At 36.9% G+C, this 22,136-nt stretch overlaps 1 protein-coding gene across 1 annotated transcript; it reads left to right on the top strand.

The window, feature by feature from the left end:
• The first annotated feature begins 602 nt into the window (after positions 1-602).
• On the top strand, positions 603-21,683 carry rpa1 (replication protein A1). The gene is made up of 17 exons (XM_043259644.1): positions 603-762; positions 1,205-1,252; positions 1,650-1,728; positions 2,038-2,146; positions 2,424-2,512; positions 2,671-2,745; positions 4,444-4,561; positions 4,679-4,781; positions 4,865-4,933; positions 5,612-5,804; positions 6,372-6,508; positions 7,025-7,173; positions 12,782-12,914; positions 17,258-17,434; positions 18,053-18,160; positions 18,460-18,546; positions 21,039-21,683. Exons 1-17 carry the CDS (start codon positions 730-732, stop codon positions 21,138-21,140), a joined length of 1,809 nt encoding a protein of 602 aa, XP_043115579.1. The 5' UTR covers positions 603-729; the 3' UTR covers positions 21,141-21,683.
• Positions 21,684-22,136: the final 453 nt, after the last annotated feature.

Here is a 22,136-nt window from a genome sequence, read left to right as displayed (position 1 = left end):
GTTTTCAGATACTGTATAAATTTTTTCAGATACTGTATAAAAATCTGCAGCACTAGTAACAGAGAAATCACTTTTCACAAACATGTTGCATAAAATGTATTTGAGATTATTTTTTTAAATAAATACTGATCAAAATTTACTGCACATAATCAACTTTTCTTAAAATATATAAATATGACAGAACACAAAACCTACAGAAAATAATAATGACATTTTAGTAGTTTATGCACTTGATTTATGGAGTTAAAAAAAAAAAAATTATGTAAAAAACAAAACCATGCAATCATGTAGTTAGCATCAGGACACAAACCAAACGTGACTAATTTTATACTAAAATCTTTTGCAAGATGTTAATAAAACGATTTTTAAAGCACTGACATTCATGCAACTTTTTTGCAACAAATTTTATTGATAAAATGTATTTTGCTGTTACTGTTTGCTAAGTGTGAAAAGTTTAAATAGAAAAAAGACCTCGATTACATTGTCTAAAACATGCAAAAATAAATACATAAATAAGCAAATAAATAAAACAAGTCTCGGCTAGCGTCATAGTTATTTTGAAGTTAAGCGGAAGTTGTTGGTAACGGGAAACGCGTCATCTTGCGTCTTACTTTCGCGCGTTTGTAGAGAGTTGGCGCGAGGAGACCGGAGGCTGCTGTTAGAAGAGACGGCTGTTGGCTATTATTATTACAAGAGTTAATCTTCGTTTTGCAGTATTTTGTTGAAAATATGGCTGTTCGACTGTCAGAAGGGGCAATTGAGGTAAGGATAAGACGGCAACGTAATTTCAGTGTTTACAAGCTTGCTAGGTCAGTTAGCCAGCGAGTTTTCATGCGTACTAACGCAGTGACAGTAAAACAAAACAAAACAAAGCAAAGCAAAATCAAATGATTGCGTTAATGTTTCATATCATTTTTCAGTATTGCGTGTATTAACTATAACGAGGTTAAATTGATTTATTTTTGTAAGCGCTAACGTTACCACATTGCAGTACAAATGTAAAGTGTGTTTTGTTATATTGTCAGCTCAGTGTAACTTACCTATAATTTGCATGCATTAATTGATTTGAAGTGTATAAGAGAGTCATCAACGGAAAACCGATGTAACTTCAATGAATATTTGAATTTACTAAAATTGTTCGATTTATGTGATAATGGTTGAAAAATGTAGCGTTTTTGAGTGATTGTGTTCTTTTTCTTTTCAGTCCCTGACAAAAGGAATTGAAGTCAGCAACCCTGTTCTTCAGTGTGTGGTAACTTAACTGTCAGATATCTTGTACACCGTTTACAAATTAATCAGATTACTACTTACTCTGCTAATTACTCTGAATACTTTTTATAAAATAGAGATGTTGATGTCAAGGCAGATATTGCAGACGTGAATGAAATCATCAGATTTTGCGATATAGGAGGGAAAACATTTGTAATGTTACATTTATATTATATACTTAACATTATTTGTAATATTTCGATAGACCTAAACTGAAACTTATGTGTGTCAGACTGGTTTGTTTCTTTCTTTTTTTTTGATTATATCAGTTTTGTTACTAGTTAGGTTAATTTGCTGTCTTCCTTTTGCTTTTGTTTCTTTGTTTGGTTAAGGCACCGGACAATAATTTGTATGCTAGTCATGTTTATTCTTCTTCCCAGAACATTCGTAAGATTGATGGGGGTAGTGGACTGTCCCGTTTCCGTCTCATGATGAGTGACGGCCTACACACCATGTCCTGTAAGTTCAATTCGTTTTCAGATTGGTTTAATTGAATGAATTTGATGCATTTAATGTCATTTGTGTCCTCAGGATGTTGTTTTGGACTTGTTCTGTTAGTATTTTTAGCAAAACAGCTGTTATTTTAGTTCAGTTTGGTGGAGTTTGTTTGGATTATTCATCAGCAAAAAGCTAACGGCTGTATACATAACTTAACAGAATATTGCAGAAAACTGTATATTAAACTGTGCCATTCCCCTAGCACAGTGTATTTAATTAACTTATTAAATAAGTTAATAAATGTTAATGTATTTTCCTCCTTGCATCCAGCGTTCATGCTCTCCACGCAGCTCAATCCCATGGCTGAGCAGAACCAGTTGGCCTCTAACTGTGTGTGTATGCTGAAGAGAAGCGTTACTAATGTTCTCAAAGATGGGCGGTGAGCATTAAATCTCCAGCTCTTGATCAGATTTTTACGGTTGTTAGCAGTGATGCTTTTTTTCGGCATGATTTCTTTTGTCGAATATGAAGTTTTAAAGAAGAGTGTTTTTGTGAAATAGAAAACTGTAAAATAAAAAAAGTCTCCGTCACTTGCGATCAATTTAATTTTGATTTACTAAAAAAAAAAAAAAAAAAAGTACTAACCTCAACCTTTTTAACAAAAGCATATTTATTAATGAGTATTATCAAACTTTTGTGTTTGATGTTGTACCCAGACGTGTGGTAGTCATACTGGACATGGATGTGATCAAGTCTGCTGATCAAATGGCGGGAAAAATTGGAGACCCAACTCCTTACGTGGAGGGTGAGAGTACATCTGAAATGTCTAATTTTATGAAAGCTTACATTAGTTGCGTTTGTTAAAATATTTTACATTTTGTTGTTAGCATTGAGTTTCTACTGTGTCATTCGCCTTTTCTAGAGGTGTTTAAGATGATGCAATGTCTAATTTTTGTGCTACAGGCCAGTCAAAGCCACAACAAAATGCAGCTCCGGCTCCAAATGTACGGGCATTACAGCCCCAGAATGGAAGCGATGGTATGGAAAACTGCATTTGATATACATCAAATGTATATTAATAGGATTATGTTCCTGAGTGTTATGAAGTTTTGATTGTATTTTAGATTATAAACATTTCATGATTGCTTAATTAAAATATATTGGTTTAAAATCTGACACATTTTCAAGGTGCTTGTAGGCCACATATATATTGCAGCAAAATTCAGTTGTTAGTTCACCTTTTCCTCTTTAATCACGTTCTGTACAAAAAGGGAGTGACATTCGCATTTATCAACCGCATTAACATTTGAAAAATACAGGTAGTGACAGCCACATTTACAGAAGTGAATTAAACAGCTGGTTGTTAATGATGTATTTAAATGCAGAAATGGCTCTCCGTCTGTATGTGAGATTGAAACAAGTCTTAATCTTAGCACATTTTTGGGTGTGCTCACAAGCCCTGTGGTAGTGTTAATGGTATCAGATCTTCTTAGAAAAAAGGATTAGCAGAAAAAGCCCCACACTAACAAAAATGCTTATTATAAAATCATATAGCATATCTAGTGTTTGTAAATATGAGGATATGGCAACACAAGACAGCTCTCGCTAAGCAGCCTCCTGAGCATTAACAAAACACAGCACATCTGTCAACAGTGGTTTAGTTTACAGTCGGCAGACAAAAAACTCTTTAGCCAAAAATGACAGATACCAAATGGCTAATTCTTCACTTCTGCAAAATGCACGAATCTTGCTATGTTTACTAATGCGAGAGTGACTGCTGTGTACACACGGAAAGATTATTTATAGGACTTACTCCCACATTTAAATGTGGCTGTCACTCCTGAAATTTGCACTGTGTACTTGGCCATTTTTTTCCTTTTCAGAAAGAAATTCTGTAAGCCTTAAATGGAAAAACTGGTCGTAACTATGGCAACTGATTTTTAAAACTAACCAATGACCAACGGTTTTTAGGTGAACTGACAAATGAAACAACTTTTTCCTCCACGTTACTGTTTGCACTGCCTCTTAAATGTTTTACATTTGAAGTAGAACAGCAGTAGAAAAGGTAGGAATCATATTGCAGCCGGTGTGCTGTTCCTTCAGTTACTATGCATGTGCTAGCGAATGACTATTAATATCATGACTAATAATAGGCGGTTGCTTGCACTTTTTGTCAGGGATTCAATCCAACTCATAAGTACTAAACATAAATGTAACTTGTCCTGTGCTGTCAGTGATGAATGTAAAAATGTTTTGTTGAGGAGGGATGTAATACTTCTCTAGGGAAATATATGTATCTATGTGTATATTTATTTGTGTGTGTGTGTGTGTGTGTGTATATATATATATATATATATATATATATATAGTTTTGTAGTGGAAACACCAAGACAATGAAGTGGTTTGTTGGTGTGAAAATTATCTGCTTAGAATAGAAAGTCATCATTTCATTCTTTTTAACATGCAGATACCCTTTTTGTTATAAAAAAATCATTTGAAGACATTTTAATTACGTATTTTGAGCACAGTCTAATCTTCTTTGACAGTGTGGATTCTCAAGCTGTAGTTGACAGTCGTTTTAATTCACACTTTCAAGATTGTCACATGAGATTGTTTCGGAGGTGTTGTGTCATTACAGTCAGTCATTATTTCAAAATGCGCTCTAGGTGTCTGATTATGTCTTGCTTATTATAGTTCTTTGCAGTGATGTGTGGTTTTCCCTTCTGCTCTCGTTAGGTTCAATGAACAGACCTTCTGCTCAGAGCTTCGGGAAAAAGCCCATGGCTGCCCCCAACACTCCTGGAGGCAGCTCTAAAGTCGTTCCTATTGCCAGCCTTAATCCATACCAGTCAAAGTCAGTCTAGTTCTCACACCCCTGAATTTATTTATTTTTTTCCCAATCCAATTGTCTGTTTGCATGTCACAACATACTGTGCTGTCATAATTAATAAGAGAGTGATGTTTTCTTCAGATGGACTGTTAGAGCAAGAGTCACCAACAAGAGTGCCATCCGCACATGGAGTAACTCCAGAGGGGATGGGAAGCTTTTTTCCATGGAGCTTGTGGATGAAAGTGTAAGTATTATTAGCTATGATCAGATAAAAACTAGGAGTATTAAATGTAGTATTATTATTTATTTTATTTCATTTTTTTATAGGGGGAGATCAGAGCAACTGGATTTAATAACGAGGTGGACAAATTCTACTCCCTCATCGAGCAGGGAAAGGTAAGTTAATACATGGATCTGATCTTTTGACCATATCCTGTAGCCTATTTACGTTAACTTTAGACATGGCTGGTATCTTTTTATTAATTCTCACCCAAAATGATTTCCAGTTATGGCTGTTGTGGCCGTTATTATTTCCCAGCATTGACAACATCTATTTAGCAGCACAAAATCTGAAAGGAAAACAAAAGTAATTTTAATTGATCTATTTTGTCACATTTGTTTCGTTAATGTCGTTTATCTACAGCTTGCAGTAGAATTGCAGGTGCTGAAAACCAGCTCCTGAATCTTGCACACTTTCTTACATATAAAGTTCCCGCCTCAATAAAATTAAGCGCCATTAACACCTGTCTTTATGCGCAAACGTGTCACCCTTGCAATAGGAGTTCTGCAGGGAATCAGATAAGTGTGTTTAGATGTAGGTCCAGATGTTGGAAATGTAGCAGATGAAAATCGACATTTGGAAGTGGATGTAGGGTGGGAAAAAAGGATCTTGTGTGGATTTGTGTGTTCAACAAATTCAGATTCAGCTAAAATCTGAATTTTTTTTTTTTTTTTGAGCAAGTGTAAAGGCAGCCTACATGCTTTCTTGACTAATATGGTGTCTAAGGTGGTCTAAATAAATTCAGAAAAATGTCTTGACAACATGACCTGATACATTTATCATCTTGTCCTCAGGTCTACTACATCTCAAAAGGCACCTTGAAGATTGCCAACAAACAATTCTCTTCACTTAAGAATGACTATGAGATGACTCTAAATGGTGAGACAACCATCAGCCCTTGCGAGGACAGCCATGATGTCCCCATGGTGCAGTGCGACTTTGTTTCCATTGCTGACCTGGAATCCCGGGAGAAAGACACCATCATAGGTGAGCGTCTTCCCCCGGCCTGTGCAATTGGCATCATCAGTAACCAGCATTTTAATAATTAACTGCAATGGAGACAGTGGTGCGGCTCTGTGTAACAAATGTGTTGAGACCCAGGAGGTTGTGGTAATTATAACGTTGATGATGAACGCAATATTAATAATGCTTATGACAGTAATGGCCTGTGGCGCAGATTGACTTTGTGTCCCTGTCGGGTTCTAGCAGAACCAGAGGAGAAAGATGCTGTCACTGGTAGAATGAAGAGTCAATAAGCATGCCTCTAATTATGGTAATGGAAGTCGGAGCACGCAGAGGTGCAGCAGGCGTATTTCTTATCCGAGATTTGAGTCAGGTGCTGGCAGTGATTTGTGAAACGCTCCTAATGGCAGCTAAATGATTCATAACGGCGTCTGATATGAGAGGATTAAGATGGCGTGCTGTAATGGAGCGTTGACGGGTGTTGTGGAATTACATTCTGGATGAGTAGTATAGTCATCCCAAACCTATTTACTGTTGGAAAATTGGGGTGAGTAGCAGTGTTGTAAACCTGTGTGGCGTGTGTGTTTGCAGATGTGATTGGAGTGTGTAAAAACACAGAGGATGTGACGCGCATCATGACCAAGAACAGCCGTGAGGTTTCAAAGAGGAACATACAGCTGATGGACATGTCCGGCAGAGTCATCCAGCTCACCATGTGGGGTAATGATGTACGTAACGGATTGTATTTAATATTTATTTTATATTATCAAGTAAATTGTACTACAAAATAAACAGTATTATAAATATGTTTCTGTTTGAATAATGTGAGCAGAGCAACAACTTCTTTAAATAGCAAGTTCAAGAGAACAGTGATTATTTAAAATGTAAATCTTTTGTCAACAAATGTCTTTGCTGTTTAAACCAATTTAATACTTCTGAATTTCTCAATACTTTTAAAAAGATAATGTGAAAATAAATGTTTCAAACATTTGGAATTCTCATGCAAACAGTGACATCCAGCCCTAAACACTTTGATCTTGTACAAGATTGTTTTTGTCAAACGGCCCTCTCCCATGTTTGGCATGTCAGCCAATTTCATCCAATCATGATTTTCCATAAAAGATCAAATGTATAAAACCACAATTAGATGGAAAATACTTGCTTGCAGGAAAATTGTCGCACTGTTGGAGTATGTGCATTTGTTCAGTGCTTAACTATTTCTTTCTCCTTCCCTCACTCTTCAGGCAGAGACGTTTGATGGCAGTGGGCAGCCTATCTTGGCCATTAAGGGAGCAAGATTGTCTGACTTTGGTGGGCGTTCTCTTTCTACTCTCTACAGCAGCACGGTCATGATCAACCCTGACATTCCTGAGGCGTACAAACTACGGGGATGGTGAGTGATTTTTCTCGGTTTCAGAAGACAATACGCTGCATCTGTTGTTAAGTGTTTGTCCTAGATGAAACAGATGCGTTCTGATGCGCTCCTGTTTTTATTTCTCCACTTGTGAGAATTGGGACGAGCAGAGAGCAGACACTAAAATGCACACTCTAGAACTCCGAGAGGGTGAGCATGCTCATGCCTTTGATATCAAGATTAGCTCTATCAGTGGTGCTCTGGTGGGCTTTGCATTCAGGCTGATATAGGAATGCAAATCATGGCTAATCCCCTGCCAAGATGTTCAATTTCCCCCAGTGAACTTGTGTGACTTGACTTGGTTCCTTTGAGAACAGGAATGTTTATTTCTGCTCTGGGGATATGAAACAAGGAAGATGGGGAAACGACGCCACTGAACACCTCGTTGAGAGATGGTGCTGTTCTAAATACAAGAATACAAGGCAACAGTGCTGAGAATATGATGGCTCTCTGTGTATTTGAAGCACAGGCGCTGTCCTAAATTCTCATAGATTCTTATTGGCTACTGAAAGAATTGGAAAAAGTGTTATGACTCATTTAATGTTTTCCTCTGCCTTCTCTTGCCAATTTAGGTGTGTGCTGAGACTGCCAAATTTCTAATTATGAAGCTTAAAATATCTCTTGATAGACCTGTCACAGTTATTGCATAATCACCAGATTGCAATTGCGTAAACAGTCTTTGTTCATCTTCAGTTGCAAACAGAAATTGTCATAAATTAAAAAAAAAACAAACAACTAAGTGTTTAATAATGCATTTCCCTATTGCAGTAGAGTTTATGAATGTGGTAGCTGAAAAGAAATCTTAGTTCACAAATTTTGGCAGTCATTCGATTCTACCCAAACTTTAAGTAACATTAAAACCAAACATTTCGATTTTTACAAGCAAAATGCTGCTTCTCGTATAAAAACAAGAAAATTGAAGTGCCGTAAACCAAAACTCAAATGACATCATGTCAATGTTTAAAGTACGAGCAAGAATGCAATTTTCCCTGAATATTCAAACTTGGGAAAATTACATTTTAATATAAAGTTATTATTATATAATTATATAATTTAGTTATTTAATATGTGAACATTTTATGTGGTGTTTTATTTTTTTCTCCATACAGGTATAATTGGAATGAAATGACCATTTTATTTTGAGTGAACAATCCCTTTAAATGGTGCATGTGCTACTCATGAAGTGTTGCTTAGCTTTGAACCTCACTTAACCCTGTTTGCTACAGTGCCACACTGACTAATCCTTCCTCCCTACCTGTTAGCAATCCATACTCACCACCTAACGGCCCACCTGGCCGAAGCCGTCCACAAGTGTCTCTCTTCATTCTCCCTGCAGGTTTCAATCAATTCCTCTCCTTGTGCTCCATTTATTTACCTCCCAGTAACACAGACCCCCAGCCTTGAAGGGAAATAAGATGAAAGTGGTGCATAACAGGGCCGCATAGTTGAAGGTTCGCTTTATTTTCTGCCACTTTTTTGCACATTTTGACAAGCGATTAAAACCTCTGTTTCACCATCCTCTAGTCTGCAAGTTTCAGAGGGTAATTATTTTGGGGGAATCTGAAGGCTTCATTTACATAATGAGGGTAGTGGAATGTGACTGAACACAGCGGGGTGAGGTAGTGGAGAGGTAGTGATCTCACAGCAGCTTTCCTTATAGTCCCAGAGTGCCAGCTCGAAGCATCTGGTTTCTATGCATGGCTATACGTAGGGCTTGGACCGGCATATTTCCTTGCATTTTGAGGGGATAAAAATGCTCTTTGTCAGCAACGTTTCAGAACTTCAGTTTTGCTGATCCAGTCGTAGGTAAGTTCAACCGCTTAGTCTCTGGGCTCACGTCTGTCCTCTTCTCACTTGGAGAGCCAGAGATAATGAGCTTTCAAATCATGGGCCAATGAGCAGTGCATGGCCTCTTGGCCAGCTTTCTGAAGGTCCAGCAGGCCACTGTGGAATCGATAGATGCCCTTCAATTAGTAGAGCTGCAGTAAGTGCTGTTTTGAACCTGGAGGTGTTGTTGAGGTTTGCAGCATGAGGACTCATTCAGCCACTTGACACACTGTGCCAGTGTTCTACTTCTGAGACCTTACAGTTGTAACTTTATTTTACAGCTGTTATAGCAGTCCATTTTACTGCTACCAGTGGTTAAAAATAATGCACTACGTAGCTAAAAGTGCAGTTTATCAACCCCTCTCCTAGATAGAGTTGTGTATTCTGTTTTACTTAGAAATGCTAATTATAGCAAAATGTGGCAAAGCAGTACTGTGTGGAATGATGGTGTCCATGTTTGATTTGTTAAGCTGTAGGCCCAGTGGGATTTGACCTTGGAAGTCTGGTCCTCGTAGAGTCGAACATGTTGGGGCACACTCATGTTGTCTGCCACTTTAAAGTCAGTTCAATTAATCACATTGATTGAGGATCCTTCATTCTCACGCTCTAGAGCTCTGTGTAGGGAGCTGTCGTCATTGTTCTGCTTTACTCACAGTATTTCTGGTTTTGTGTAATTTGGTGTTGATAATGTGGGTGTTGCATTACTTCTGAAGTTATAGTGAAGGAATGTAATGCACGTCCCTCTAATTTTGTGTAATTTTCATTTAAAGAACCTGGGCATATTGTGGTTTTTTACAGTTGTGATTTCTGAGCCTAGGAAGTCATAGACATTTAAGTTTTGTTCTTTTAATACTGGGCCCTAAAACATTTCATTACCAGGTAGTTGCTTCGGTTGCTTTTAGTGTAGCAGTCAATTTACATATTTGGCAGGAGCTTTTATACAGTGTATACACTAACTCCTTAATGATGCTGGAGAATGTATCTCAGCGTTTTCCTGCAAGCCTTGTTTTGTCCAATAGATGGCGTCAGAGATTGACCAATTTTTGTCTTCTCCTGCGGAGTGGACTTCAAACTCCACGCCTTCCATCGTTCCTTCTCACACTGCCACTCTTGCCCTGGTTATTATCATTCTTTATCATTTGCTGATGCGCTCTTACTCGTATGCTGCCAATTACTTTGACTGGCTCAATTTCGGCAGTTTTTTTTTTCAGAAGTAGCGGAACCTCTCGTGCCTGCACCCCACCTGTCAGAGCCTTCAAACCAGCATGCGGAATAAAGCAACACACACCCAGGAGTCTGTCTGTGCTTGCACTCCCTGTACTTACACTAGATGTCTCCATCAAACTCAATTTGAGATATTAAGCGAGGGTCACTAGTTTCTGTGAATCGGTTTTGTTTAAAGAATTTTTGGGGTCTTCGCCTCGCTCACACATGAGCAAAATTTTCCTTGGGGAACACTCACTTTACAGTGAGCTTCAAGAGAACAGTTGCTGCCATGCTGTTTCCAGGTCAAAGGAATTATTGACCCAAAAATGAAAATGTTATTGTTTACTCACCCCCATATCATTCCACCCAGTGTTGTTTTTTTCTGTGAAGCACAAAAGGAGATCTTAGGCTGAATGTCTAAGCTGTTCCATATAGCAGAAGAGGATTTATACTGCCAAGCTCTGTGAAAACAGTTTGTGTGACTGGCGTATTTATATTCTTTTTGTGGTTTTCTGAAGCCATACAGTAGCATTGTGTGAGAAACAAACTGAAACTTAAATAGTTTTATACTGATCTTAAATTGAGCATATATGCTATAATCGCTACGCTATTGACAAATTGACTTTTTTTTTAAGACTCAATTTCATTGTTTTTTTTAAATGCATAATATATGTCTACAGAAGACTTCATTATAATAAAAAGCCGCTTGAGTAGCTGCTTAACATCTATTGTGGCACAGAAGGAAATGATTTTGTAAAGACATGGGTGTGAATAAATAGGGAAATTGAAATTGTTTGACAAAAAAAACATCTGAATAACTGAAACGGCCAAATAATGTTGAACAATGACGTGATCAAAAATAGAGGCACAATAATGCAACAAATATTTAGGCAGAGTAAATGCATTTAAAAGTATCAGAGAAGGACGCTACAATGTTCAATCACTGTACAGCGAGAGACCTTGTCCCTCATGTCTCAGATGAAAAGAGGAAGGGGAGCTTTTGCTGGTTACTATATGATGGCTGAATTCACGAAATGGCAAACGATTAATAAACAGCGCTGCACAAGCTCCCGGTGTATCTGCTTGTTAGCCAGGGTTCAAAGTCCAAATCTGCACTAAAACAGTTTTACCCGTCTGCTGCTAGGTAACATTTTCATGCATTTTTAAAATAAGAAAAGTAAAACGGTGATGATAATTACAACAGATGTATTAATGCATTTTATTATAACAATAATACATAGTGATCTTTTAGGACCTAGTTATGCCATATGGAGCGTGTTGTTCAAATAGTTTAATTTATTTTTTAATTTTTTTTAATGCATTCATTTTTCAAAGCTACTGAGGAACAGCACTCAACCAAGACTTAATGACATCCATTCATAGATTCTTAATTTTCTTGCCTCTTGCTATTCCTGTCACAAGTATTTCATGTCCTCTGACATGTGACAGTCCGTTCAGTGCTCAATCTCGCTGCTTTCCTCTTGTTGTCTGCTCTGCTCAGTTCAGACACGCTGCACTGAGCGCCAGCCTGTCACTCCACTGCTCTAAAGCACATGCCATTTCCAATTTGCTCCTCCCGTGTTCATTCTGCCTTCCTCGATGGCACCGCCGCCATCTATACATTCAGGCTCAGTCAGCCAATTACCGCACACCATCAGGTCTTGGCCATGTGAAGTGTTATTGTTTATTTTTATGACTCATTCGCAAGATTCACAATTAGTTTCTTGCTTTATTCCAGCATAGTATCAGTTGCCATCACTGTCGTATGAATAGCTTTACGCTTTCTGCTAGAACGCTAGGGACTTGTTTTTTTTTTTTTTTTTTTTTTTTTTTTTTAAATCAGAAGTAGGCTGAACCTTTTTGCAACGCACAACTATCACTATATTTAGGAAGTTATTTTGGGAAGTACGCAAGTGCGGTGAATATAACAAAGCAGCTGAAACTAACGTATAGACCGTGCTTTAAAATTAAACCCATTTTTCACATGGCAAACACAGCACCAGCAGCCAGGGCCACATGCTTGTCTATTAACTTGGATATTTTCAATTAGTCTTGCCACCCAGAACAAGCCCTGAACCCTTGTATTTACCGTTTCACCCCGTCCTACCCCTCTGGTAACCAGGCCTACGGTCTCTAGATTATAATGCGGTATCGATTCCTCAGACACACTGCTTCATCCTGAGTGAGCTTTGTTGTTTTTTTTATTCTCTCTCTCCAACCTCTGTCTTCCCAGCCACTCCGGAGCGTGAGTGAAAATGGGTTTCTGATTTCACCATTGCAGCCCTGACCTCATCTCCCTGAACCATTCCTACACTGTTGATTCGTTTCACAAGTAGCCCCCAGCGTCTCTGTGGCCACCGCTGCTGTTTTTCCCTAGCTCTCTCTCTGTCTCTGTAGATCTAGTTAAGATATCAGCTACTTATCTGCCTGAACAGATGAGCTATTGCCTTGTATGAAGAGATGAACAGATGTCTGACTGATTTATTTTTTGATGATTGACAGCATAAGAGGCCGACCGCTATTTATTTATTTCTTTTTGTATATTTTTATACAGGTATGATAAGGAAGGACATGCTATGGATGGACAGTCAATGACAGAGTTAAGAGGACCTGGTGGTGGTGGTGGAAACACAAACTGGAAGACCCTAGCGGAAGTCAAGAATGAGCACTTAGGACATGGCGACAAAGTATGTAATTCACACATTAAAATTGCCCTCGAAGTAGATACATTATAATATTATTATTATTGAGTTCTCATCATAAGGAAAAAAAACTTTTTTGATTGGCTCATTCTAAAATAGCTACATTTCCTCAATTACCAATTTAAACACACATTTACGTTTATTATAATGTACAATATGACTTCTACAAAACGGCAGAAATTAATGGCTTGTTTAATTCTAAAGGCCATAGAGCAGGTGGGAAATTGCCATATCAAAATGACTTGTTTTGAAAAAGACAAAAAAAAAACCAGAAGATTAAAATAAGCTTAAATTTGCTTTTTAGGAATTCTGTCTTATGGAGCATCACTTTATTAGGGTGTCATTGTCTGTTCATCACATGTACTTGATTTTAATCAGTCAGTCCTGTGACATGTGTCCTGAAACAAAAGACACAGGGTTGCACTCATTTAGCTACACTGTTACTTTTCTCTCTGCTCATTAATCACACATTGTAATGCCCTTCCCATCTTCCCAAGGTGTGTGCTTAAACATTACTCACATTCAGCACTGGAGATAGAGAATGGAGATTAGCAGGACTCCATTTACTAAGCCTAATAATTAAGAGATTATACTGCAGATAAGCTGCATAATAAATCTGACCTTGTCTGCTGTCTATTTTTGGTTTTTCTGGAGTATATGTAGGCGTAGGGTTGTAGCAATACCAGTGTTTTAATATTTGATACAAGTACCAGAAATGTTATTTATTGGCAATTATAGATGACCGTTTCAATACCACAGAAAAAAAATATTAACTTAGTTTGACATGTGGCCTTCAGGTTTTTCTAAGTTAAATTAGCATATTGTTATATAGGGCTGGAGGGTATAGCTAAAGAAAAACCAGAATCATTTTTTTCATCAGTCAGTATTGATAATTATGATAAATTTCAAATCATTATTTATTTTTAAAGCCACGTTTTGGCTCTAAAATGAAAGTTGTAGAAACCTGACCATTAATCACCTTAACAAAATAATTATCTAAATAGAAAATAAATTTCTTAGTTTCTGAATGTTCTAATGAGTGATATTGTTTTAAACCTAAGAAACAGGTTTTGGGTTGTCTATCAACTTTTTTTTTTTTTTGTCTCTTAGAAATGCATATTTGACATTTTTGTTCATTATCAAAATCCATAACATCTGTAAAAAAAAAAAAAAAAACGTTTTGATGTGGTTATGTGGTTAAATTTATTTTTACCAGGTTTGTTTTTTTTTATAAAAAAATGTATAATTGCAAACATTTTATAGCTTATTTAAAATTATTCCCTTTCTCCAGTAATAAAATACAATGTAAATCACACATTTCTGCCAAAATACCATGGTGCAGTTAGTGTTGCTATAAGGAATCCATGGCAATGATGGGGTTGTGTAGATTGAAAAGTTTCGTTGCACAGTGTTTCTCCTCTTTAGTTTTAAGCTAGTTTAAATCAGTGAATGATTTGTTCATCGCTCTATTAGCGCTTTACATTTATTGAGCTCTTCATATTGTTTTATCAAGGAAAATTACATAGTAATAAATATCGTTATCGAATTATCACCCAGCCCTGTTGTGTATATACTTGCATGTTATTTATTTACTAAATATTCTTGTTCAGTTGTGAAAGGAATTTTGAGGGGGTTTTTTTATGGCCATTGCCATATTGGCAAGCATAAGTGCTTTTTGTTTTTTTGTTTTTTGTTTTCTTTGCAAAATTAAAGAGGGATGTCCAAAAAAGACTAATGACAAGCTTACCAGGTGTAGCACAACAATGAAAAAGAGGGGCTTCAGAATGAAGCCACAATAACGGATGAGTATGTGAAAAAGGGGAAGAATGTTTTTTCACAAGTTAGAAATCAATTATTAAAGCAGAGAGAAAACAAGGCTCCCCCTCTGCATTATAAATTTCTGAAATATGTGATTTAGACACTGGGTATTGCATGATACTGCTGTTGAACACTGCATCATCAGTCAAGTGTGTTTGCAAACCAAAATAGCAGCATGAAAGGCTCCTAACATTAGTACACAATAAAGGAAGCATGTAGAATGTAATCGAATCAAGCAATGTGGTAGGGGCTTAACAACCAAGACTGTCTTCAGTTGATTGTGCATTGGTGGTGTTACACTGGTAAAAGAATTTAGCCTGACTGTTGGTGTTGGAGTACTTAAAAGTAATGAAGTAAGTTAAAAGTAAAATAAGTTACTTTTATTTCTAATACCTGGCCCTAACAGACCGTTAGCAAGAAAGTTAACGCACTCATGCCCTAATCTTGTCCTATCTGCTCTACTGGGACAAGGTTAGGCTGCTAAAAGCTCACAGCCAGTTGTATTTAAGTAACGACGCTCCTTGCAAAAAAAATGTTTGTGTCCTAGAATGAAATGTCTTATGTTATTGAAAAGTAGATTTAAAATTGATTTCTTGGCGTAGGCTGTATTTCTGTACAGAATCAAGTTGGTTTGTTTGTTTTTTTAAGGAATTGTGCTTTTTGAAATAATTTTTTGAAAACTCATTGGGAATAGAAAAGTTCTTAATCATGTTGGCATATTGACTGGCAACTAGAAAAAATATTCTACTCTGTGTGGACCCATTCATCTACAAAAAAATGAATGTGACAATAATTACATAGGTATTTACTGGATTAATTATTGTATTTCAGAGAGACGGAAATGTTCAGAGGGAATTTTTTTTGTCACTAAGTGAAATGACAGTAATTTACGAGGATATTTCACTTATTGAATAGCAAGCCTTTTTTCTGTCTGCTTTCTGCCTTTGTCGTTCACATTTCCCGGGAGGCTTTTTATTTATTTGAAATGACACGGAATATCAATTCCAGCCCTTCCAGAAGTTAATTGGGGTCGAATTCTCAAAGCGAAACAACTGGGTGGTCAGCAGTAAACCTGTTAGAAGAGAAATCAATTACAGTAGTAGCACGTTTTTGCCATTTGTTTGTTGTTTTCGTATCCCATTTCCTTAGAAAATAGGGGGTTAAGACTTTGCCAGAGGCTCTGTATAGATTATGGTCCAAAGAGAGATGATAAATCCACTGTGAGCTGGATTTTTGGTCCTCTGAAAGGCAAAGTGCCCTTTTTTGCATTTTATTAAAGAGTCAATTTTACAGCATAAGTATGAATCAAGCCCTGATTTTCTGAGGAGTGAGAGTTTAAGCTCACTGTAGGTCATTGCAGAAGAATCTCATCTTGGTGCTTTCAGCAACAGCATTGTCACCAGGGTAAGCATGGGTGCTATGTATGCTTGTATAAGGAAAGATTTGGTTTAATGTGTTGCTCCAGAGTCTCTTGTGAAGAGCAGAGTCATGCTCATGTCCAGCCACTGACCCCTTTTTCACCCTGTAATCCGCAATCTCCTGTGTCCGTCCTCCATCTTATTTCTTGATGTGTGTAAAACAATAAGGTGCCCTTAGCTGACACTTCACTTTTTTTTTTTTTTTTTTAAACATCCTTTCTCTTCTCACCCTCAAACACGCAATTCTTTTCATTTGAACCCCCTCTACCTTTCCTGTTGAGGTATTTTTCAGGCTACAGAATAAAAAGCAATCCGGAATTTTTGTAGCATTTAGGACTATGTAGGTTTATAAATGTATTTCCCGTGAATTGAAGAGATGATTGCAACAGGGATAAATGATTGAGCTTGATCAAAGTAATTCTCATTAAAAAATATAAAATAAAACAAAAAAATCAAATGGCTTATCTGACATAATTATCACAACAAAACATGGTGTCTGTGCCTCTAAGGCCAAGTCATTGAGATACCGGAGTGTACAGTATAAGCAGGAAGTGCCAACTGCACAAAATAATTCCTGGTATCGCAGTGTCTCCCTTTTCATCTCTAGCCTCAGTGGCTGTGCACTTCCTGTCCTTCCATTGTCTCTTCTGCATACATTTAGCACAGAGCCTTTGACCTCCCCTCCAGGTGCTCTACGGCTGCTGTTTCCCTTCTGCCTTCAGTCCCTTTCAGAAGCCCTTTTAATGTTTATGCATATCCTCTGTTTTGCATATACCACTTTTAAATTAATATAGGCAAGTTTTTTTGTTTTCCCTTTCTGCTTGGCCCATTTTGCAGGCAGGTTGTATTTTTAAACTCTATATATCATGTAATTATAAATTCTGCATCTATCATCTAATAACTTTTTTTTTTTTTATCACATAGAAGTGGTAGTATGTACAGTATCAGACAAAATAAACTTTCTTTATTGTTGTGCAAAATGGTAATAAACAGCTACTGTGTTTTAATAGAATCAGCTTTATGTTGCAGAAATGGTACTAATGTCTGCTTGTATAAAAATGTTTTGTAATGTCAGTGGTTTTCTTTTCCCAGGCTGATTATTTCTCTTGCGTCGCCACCATAGTCTACATCCGTAAAGAGAACTGCTTGTATCAGGCCTGTCCCAGTAAAGACTGCAACAAGAAGGTGGTGGACCAGCAGAATGGCATGTACCGCTGTGAGAAATGTGACAAAGAATTCCCTGACTTCAAATACCGTCTCATGCTCTCGGTAAGGGACTTGCCCTTGGCTCTCCTGCCCCTTCTGAAATAACACATCAAACTCCTCCGGCCGGTATTCTCTGGTTGTCCTAAAATAAAGATCTCTGCCATCCCCCTTTATGCTTTCTGAAAGTAGTCATTTCTGACATGAATTAGTAACCGTGTTAGTTGCTGCTTTCTTGCTCTAAATGCATCGTTCATCTGAGGCCACTTTCTGTTTTGTGTTTTATCAGCTCAGACTGTGTTTTGTTAATTGCCCCTTTTTTGTATTTAAAGCTGCATCTCGAATTCCAGGACAGGATGGAAATGGGCAAATAAATCTTGCTGCTGGTCTGCAGCCAAAAATGTAAAAATAGAAACCTTAAAATGTTACAACTCCATTTAGGCTCTATTTGGCTCCAGCATCCAGTCATGTAGAGAGAAGTCAATTTCTCTTGTTTTTCATCCCATCTACAGAGCACAATGCTATCTTTAACACTGGTTCTGATGTGCATGGCCTCTCATTTTTCAGATCTTCACCACCAAATCGTTTTGTTCTTTCTGGCCTGTATCTGTTTGGCGTGACTTCTAGCCAACTAGGAGTGAAATGACTGTTTGCTTTTTACTAATTGTCCTTTCATTCTGGCAGGCCAACGTTGCTGATTTTGGAGACAACCAATGGGTGACTTGCTTTCAGGACACTGCTGAGACCCTCCTGGGCCAAAATGCAGGTTATCTCGGCCAACTCAAGGACTCGGTGAGTTTCTTCTTCCTGTCTGCTTCTCACTCATTCTTTTTTTTTTTTTTTTTTTTCTACGACTTCCATCCATGTGCTACATGAAAGTGTGGCCTCAAGGTTTGGCCAGTGTATTACAAAGACGTTTTGAGAAGCAGCACATTGTGTATGAATTGGAGTTCTTTCTGTGGTGTGTTTATGAAATAGGCTTTTAAAGCCCAAGGATTTTGAACAAGGTTGATTCAATCTCTCATCGAGTGTTCTTTTACAATGTGTTGTTTGTAATCCTCTTACAGTATTGTCTTGCTTTGCTTTTACAGAATGAACCTGCATTTGATGAGGTCTTTCAGCATGCAAACTTCAATACTTTTGTCTTCCGGAACAGAGTAAAGCTGGAGACCTACAATGTAAGTTTATCAAAAAGCATCTCGGGGGACCCTTCTAATTATTTGATAAGTTTGATCTCGCACTAATTTATAAAAAAAAAAAAATGCATTAGTTTGACTATAGTTCAGTCTTTGGCTCGAAGAATTCGAAGACTCCTTTCTCTTTCTTTTTTTGTTACTTTCTAAGACAAAATATTTAACTAAAATTGCTTACAAAACAAGGGTAAATCAATCTTTTTCGAAGTTGAATAAAACGTGTATAGCACGTTTTGATGCAATTGAGATTTATGGAAATTGACACAGCATCTCTGCCGCCCCGTCCATCACAGCGCTGCTGATGAAAATTGCTCTGTGCCTTGTTCTTTCTCCGCATGACATGCTACATGAGAGCCGTGTGAGAACCACGTTGACAGATTAGCTGTGAATATTGAAGATGTTTGTGTTGTTTTTGTGAACCTGAAGCCAAGAACACCACCTACTCCTTTTGCCTTTCTCAAACACACCTTCCCACAAACCTAATGCAAAGAACAACATCTCAGCATTTTCTTTTATCACCTTCTTTCTTCTTATCAGAATTGAGATTCATGTTACTTCTCAATTCAAATTAACTTGAATTTGACTCCATTTCATATTAGCTACATATAATTTATAGCTTTAAATTGGCTAGCTTATTTCTTTAATCGAGTTAGGCATATAGTGGTGCTGCAGTCGGTCTCTGTGTAATGCGATTTATTATTCTGCAGGGAAATTAGTATGCATCTAAAATGCTGTATCAGTATCCAAATTCCCAGCCATTACATTTCTGGAGATCGTTAAGTTACATGTTCAGATAATGAAATCAGAATACAAGTCCGCAGTCAGCACTAGGGAAGGTCACCTTTAACTTGGGTGTATGAAAATATGGATAAGTAAATCTTCTCAGGGTTAGTCTCTCCAGGTGTAGACACAAAGTAAACTGTCCTGAGGTTTTATTCAGTTGACCAAATGTGACCTGAACATAAAGATCAGACTAAATAGAATCCACTTCGTAGTATGTCAAGTCATGATTGAATAAATTAAATCAGGATTTGCCTATTAATGTAAAAATGTATTAAAAAAAAATAAAAACATAAAATCCTAGAATGTATGGGAATTTTGGCTGTGTTCTTTAGTTGGAAATGTGGTGCAAATTATTAATAATTAAGATTTATTATTCTTTATTTGGCAATTCAGAAAATCCAAGGTGAACCCTTTAGTTCTACATACATAAATGTTCGCAGAAACGCACATAATTGGAACATGTTTTCATAATTACTATTTTTATTTAGAATAACCCAGATGTTAAAACAGATTTATGTGTACAGATGATTTAAATCCCACGGGTGTGTGAAACTTTTCTGCATGTGCATCACTTTATAGAATTAGTGAGACCAGTGAACCCAAAAGTAGTATTTGGATGTTTTTCTGTCTTTTAATCAAGATTGAAACTCACCAATCTTTTGTCTTTTGGTACCAGTTTAAAATAGTTTTTATACAGATGATCTAATTGTAATTGAGACTTAAGCCAAGCTGCAGTAAACTGAAATGAAAAGATGTCTTGTTTCATAGTCATTAAATGTTAGCCAAATAGTAAGCACTCATTTGTTTGCTATTAGATTGCTGTTCATCAAAAAATCTACAGGCTGTTTGGTAATGACTTTTTGAATTTGTGAAGGATTTTGAATGTTATCAAATATCGTTGGTCATAAACATTACAGGCTATGAACTTTTGCTTTACAAACCCATAGATTTGCAGATAAGATGCAATGGTTTATCTGAGAAATATGTGGTCAGTGGATTGAAGCTGAGGTGTATTTGGTTGGTTAGGATTGACGCCATCAAAGACTCAAAAGGAAGCTTAAATCTGCACATGACTAATACAAGATTGCTGAAAATTAGTGGAGGATTGTGTCTTTTGCCCATCTTCTGCATGCAGCTTTAAAGATAGACCTAGTTCTGTAATGCCAAAACAACATAAAATCTTCGAAATGCTGCTTATGCAGTTTTATTTGATTGTTTTTGCATCCTGTGGGTTATAATGGGAATGATTTTATTAAAGCTTAATGTATGGCAGATCTACATTTAATCTGCCCTTTGCCTCTGAGGCAATATCACATTTAAAAATGTTTCATGCCTGCAGTTGTGGCTAAATAGGTTTTTAGGTTAAACTAATGGTGTTAGGAGTTTCCACAGGGGTCATTAGAAAATACTCATAATTTTTCCAAAATTGTGTGTGTAGTCTATTTACAGGTTATTCTTAGCTAGTGCCTCTTCACCACTTTTTTCCTCTCCCAAGATCCTTCCTTGTTTATACAGGCTTCATGATTATAGCTCAAAATACTTGCTGCTAATATTTGTGCTTAAAAATAGTAACAGTTCATATTCAAACTAAAAACATGTAATTCCCTTAGGAGACCTTACAAGTGCTTTTGGATGAGGATGAGTTGGAAAATTTGGGGACATGGATACTAATTCTTGTTGTTTTGTCTTCATAGGATGAATCGCGCATTAAAGTGACAGTGGTGGATGCCAAGCCGGTGGACCACAGAGAATACAGCAAACGGCTGATCATCAACATAAGGAAGCAGGCTGCATAGAAGAACTGAGTTACATGAAACAAAACCCAACAAAGCCATTACATAGAACTTGAGTTACTTATGTTATTGCGCATACTAATTGTATAGCATCTCTGAAGTCTATTTTTATGCTTTTCTTTAGTTTTTTTTCCCCCCTCCATTTTGTATTTCAGTCAGTATTTTATAATTTCACAATAGCTTTTTCAAAAACTCCAAGATCAGATTAGCTTGTGCTGTTGTCCCCAGGGTTAACTGATTGGAAAGGGCCTGAAGTTCTTTAGAAATTGCTGACGTATTTTGTGAAGTGAAGATTGTAGAAGAGACAAATTGAGAAAGAAATGGACTTGGAGTTTGGAGAATTATAAATCAGTGCACATTCAGGGGTCTGCTGCTGTGATTTAGGTCGGCTAGAGAAATGTACAACGCTTGTCTCTGTAAAAATGCCTGGACCAAACCTGCAGAACATTGATAAACCTATCCACACTCATGCTTACCAGACACATACTGTATTTATAGACATAACTGTATGTCTCATACAAATAATAAAGCTGTTTGTGTTCTGAAGTGTCTGAGTTTTTTTTTGCTTTTTTTTTTTTTTTTTCCATAGTATGAGTATTACTAAACACGGTTATATGCACAATTGTTATATGTTGTGCCTTTTGCTATAAAACACAGTTGTTGTTTTTTTTTTTTTATATACACACACACACACACACTTCTGCTAAACATTCTTATTTAAGATACTATCAACATTATTTGCTTTTTTTGACTTAAGTGTTCCACCAGTGTTGAGTGTGACATTTTATAACAATTTGCTTATTAGGATACATTAGTATGCATGGGGTTAAATCTAAATTACATAACCGAGTGTTTTAACTGGATCAAGACATTCTGTAAAATACTGTGCTACTTACTGAGATCCAATTACATTTAGCAAACCATAAAACAAGCTAAAAAGAATCCCATAGACACGTTCCACTAAAGAATGGTCAGGCATGGGATGGACTCTTAATTGGA

This window comes from Puntigrus tetrazona, chromosome 15, assembly GCF_018831695.1.
Source record: "Puntigrus tetrazona isolate hp1 chromosome 15, ASM1883169v1, whole genome shotgun sequence".
In the NCBI taxonomy this organism is placed as follows: Eukaryota; Metazoa; Chordata; class Actinopteri; order Cypriniformes; family Cyprinidae; genus Puntigrus; species Puntigrus tetrazona.
Note: the sequence above shows the minus strand (reverse complement) of the source record. Positions and strands in the feature narration are given on the sequence as shown.

Coding starts and splice junctions, on each gene's coding strand:
- rpa1 (XM_043259644.1), top strand. CDS start 730: ATGGCTGTTCGACTGTCAGAAGGGGCAATTGAG. Junction 5,805..6,371: donor GGAGAAAGACACCATCATAG/GTGAGCGTCTTC, acceptor GTGTGTTTGCAG/ATGTGATTGGAGTGTGTAAA. Junction 6,509..7,024: donor TCACCATGTGGGGTAATGAT/GTACGTAACGGA, acceptor CTCACTCTTCAG/GCAGAGACGTTTGATGGCAG.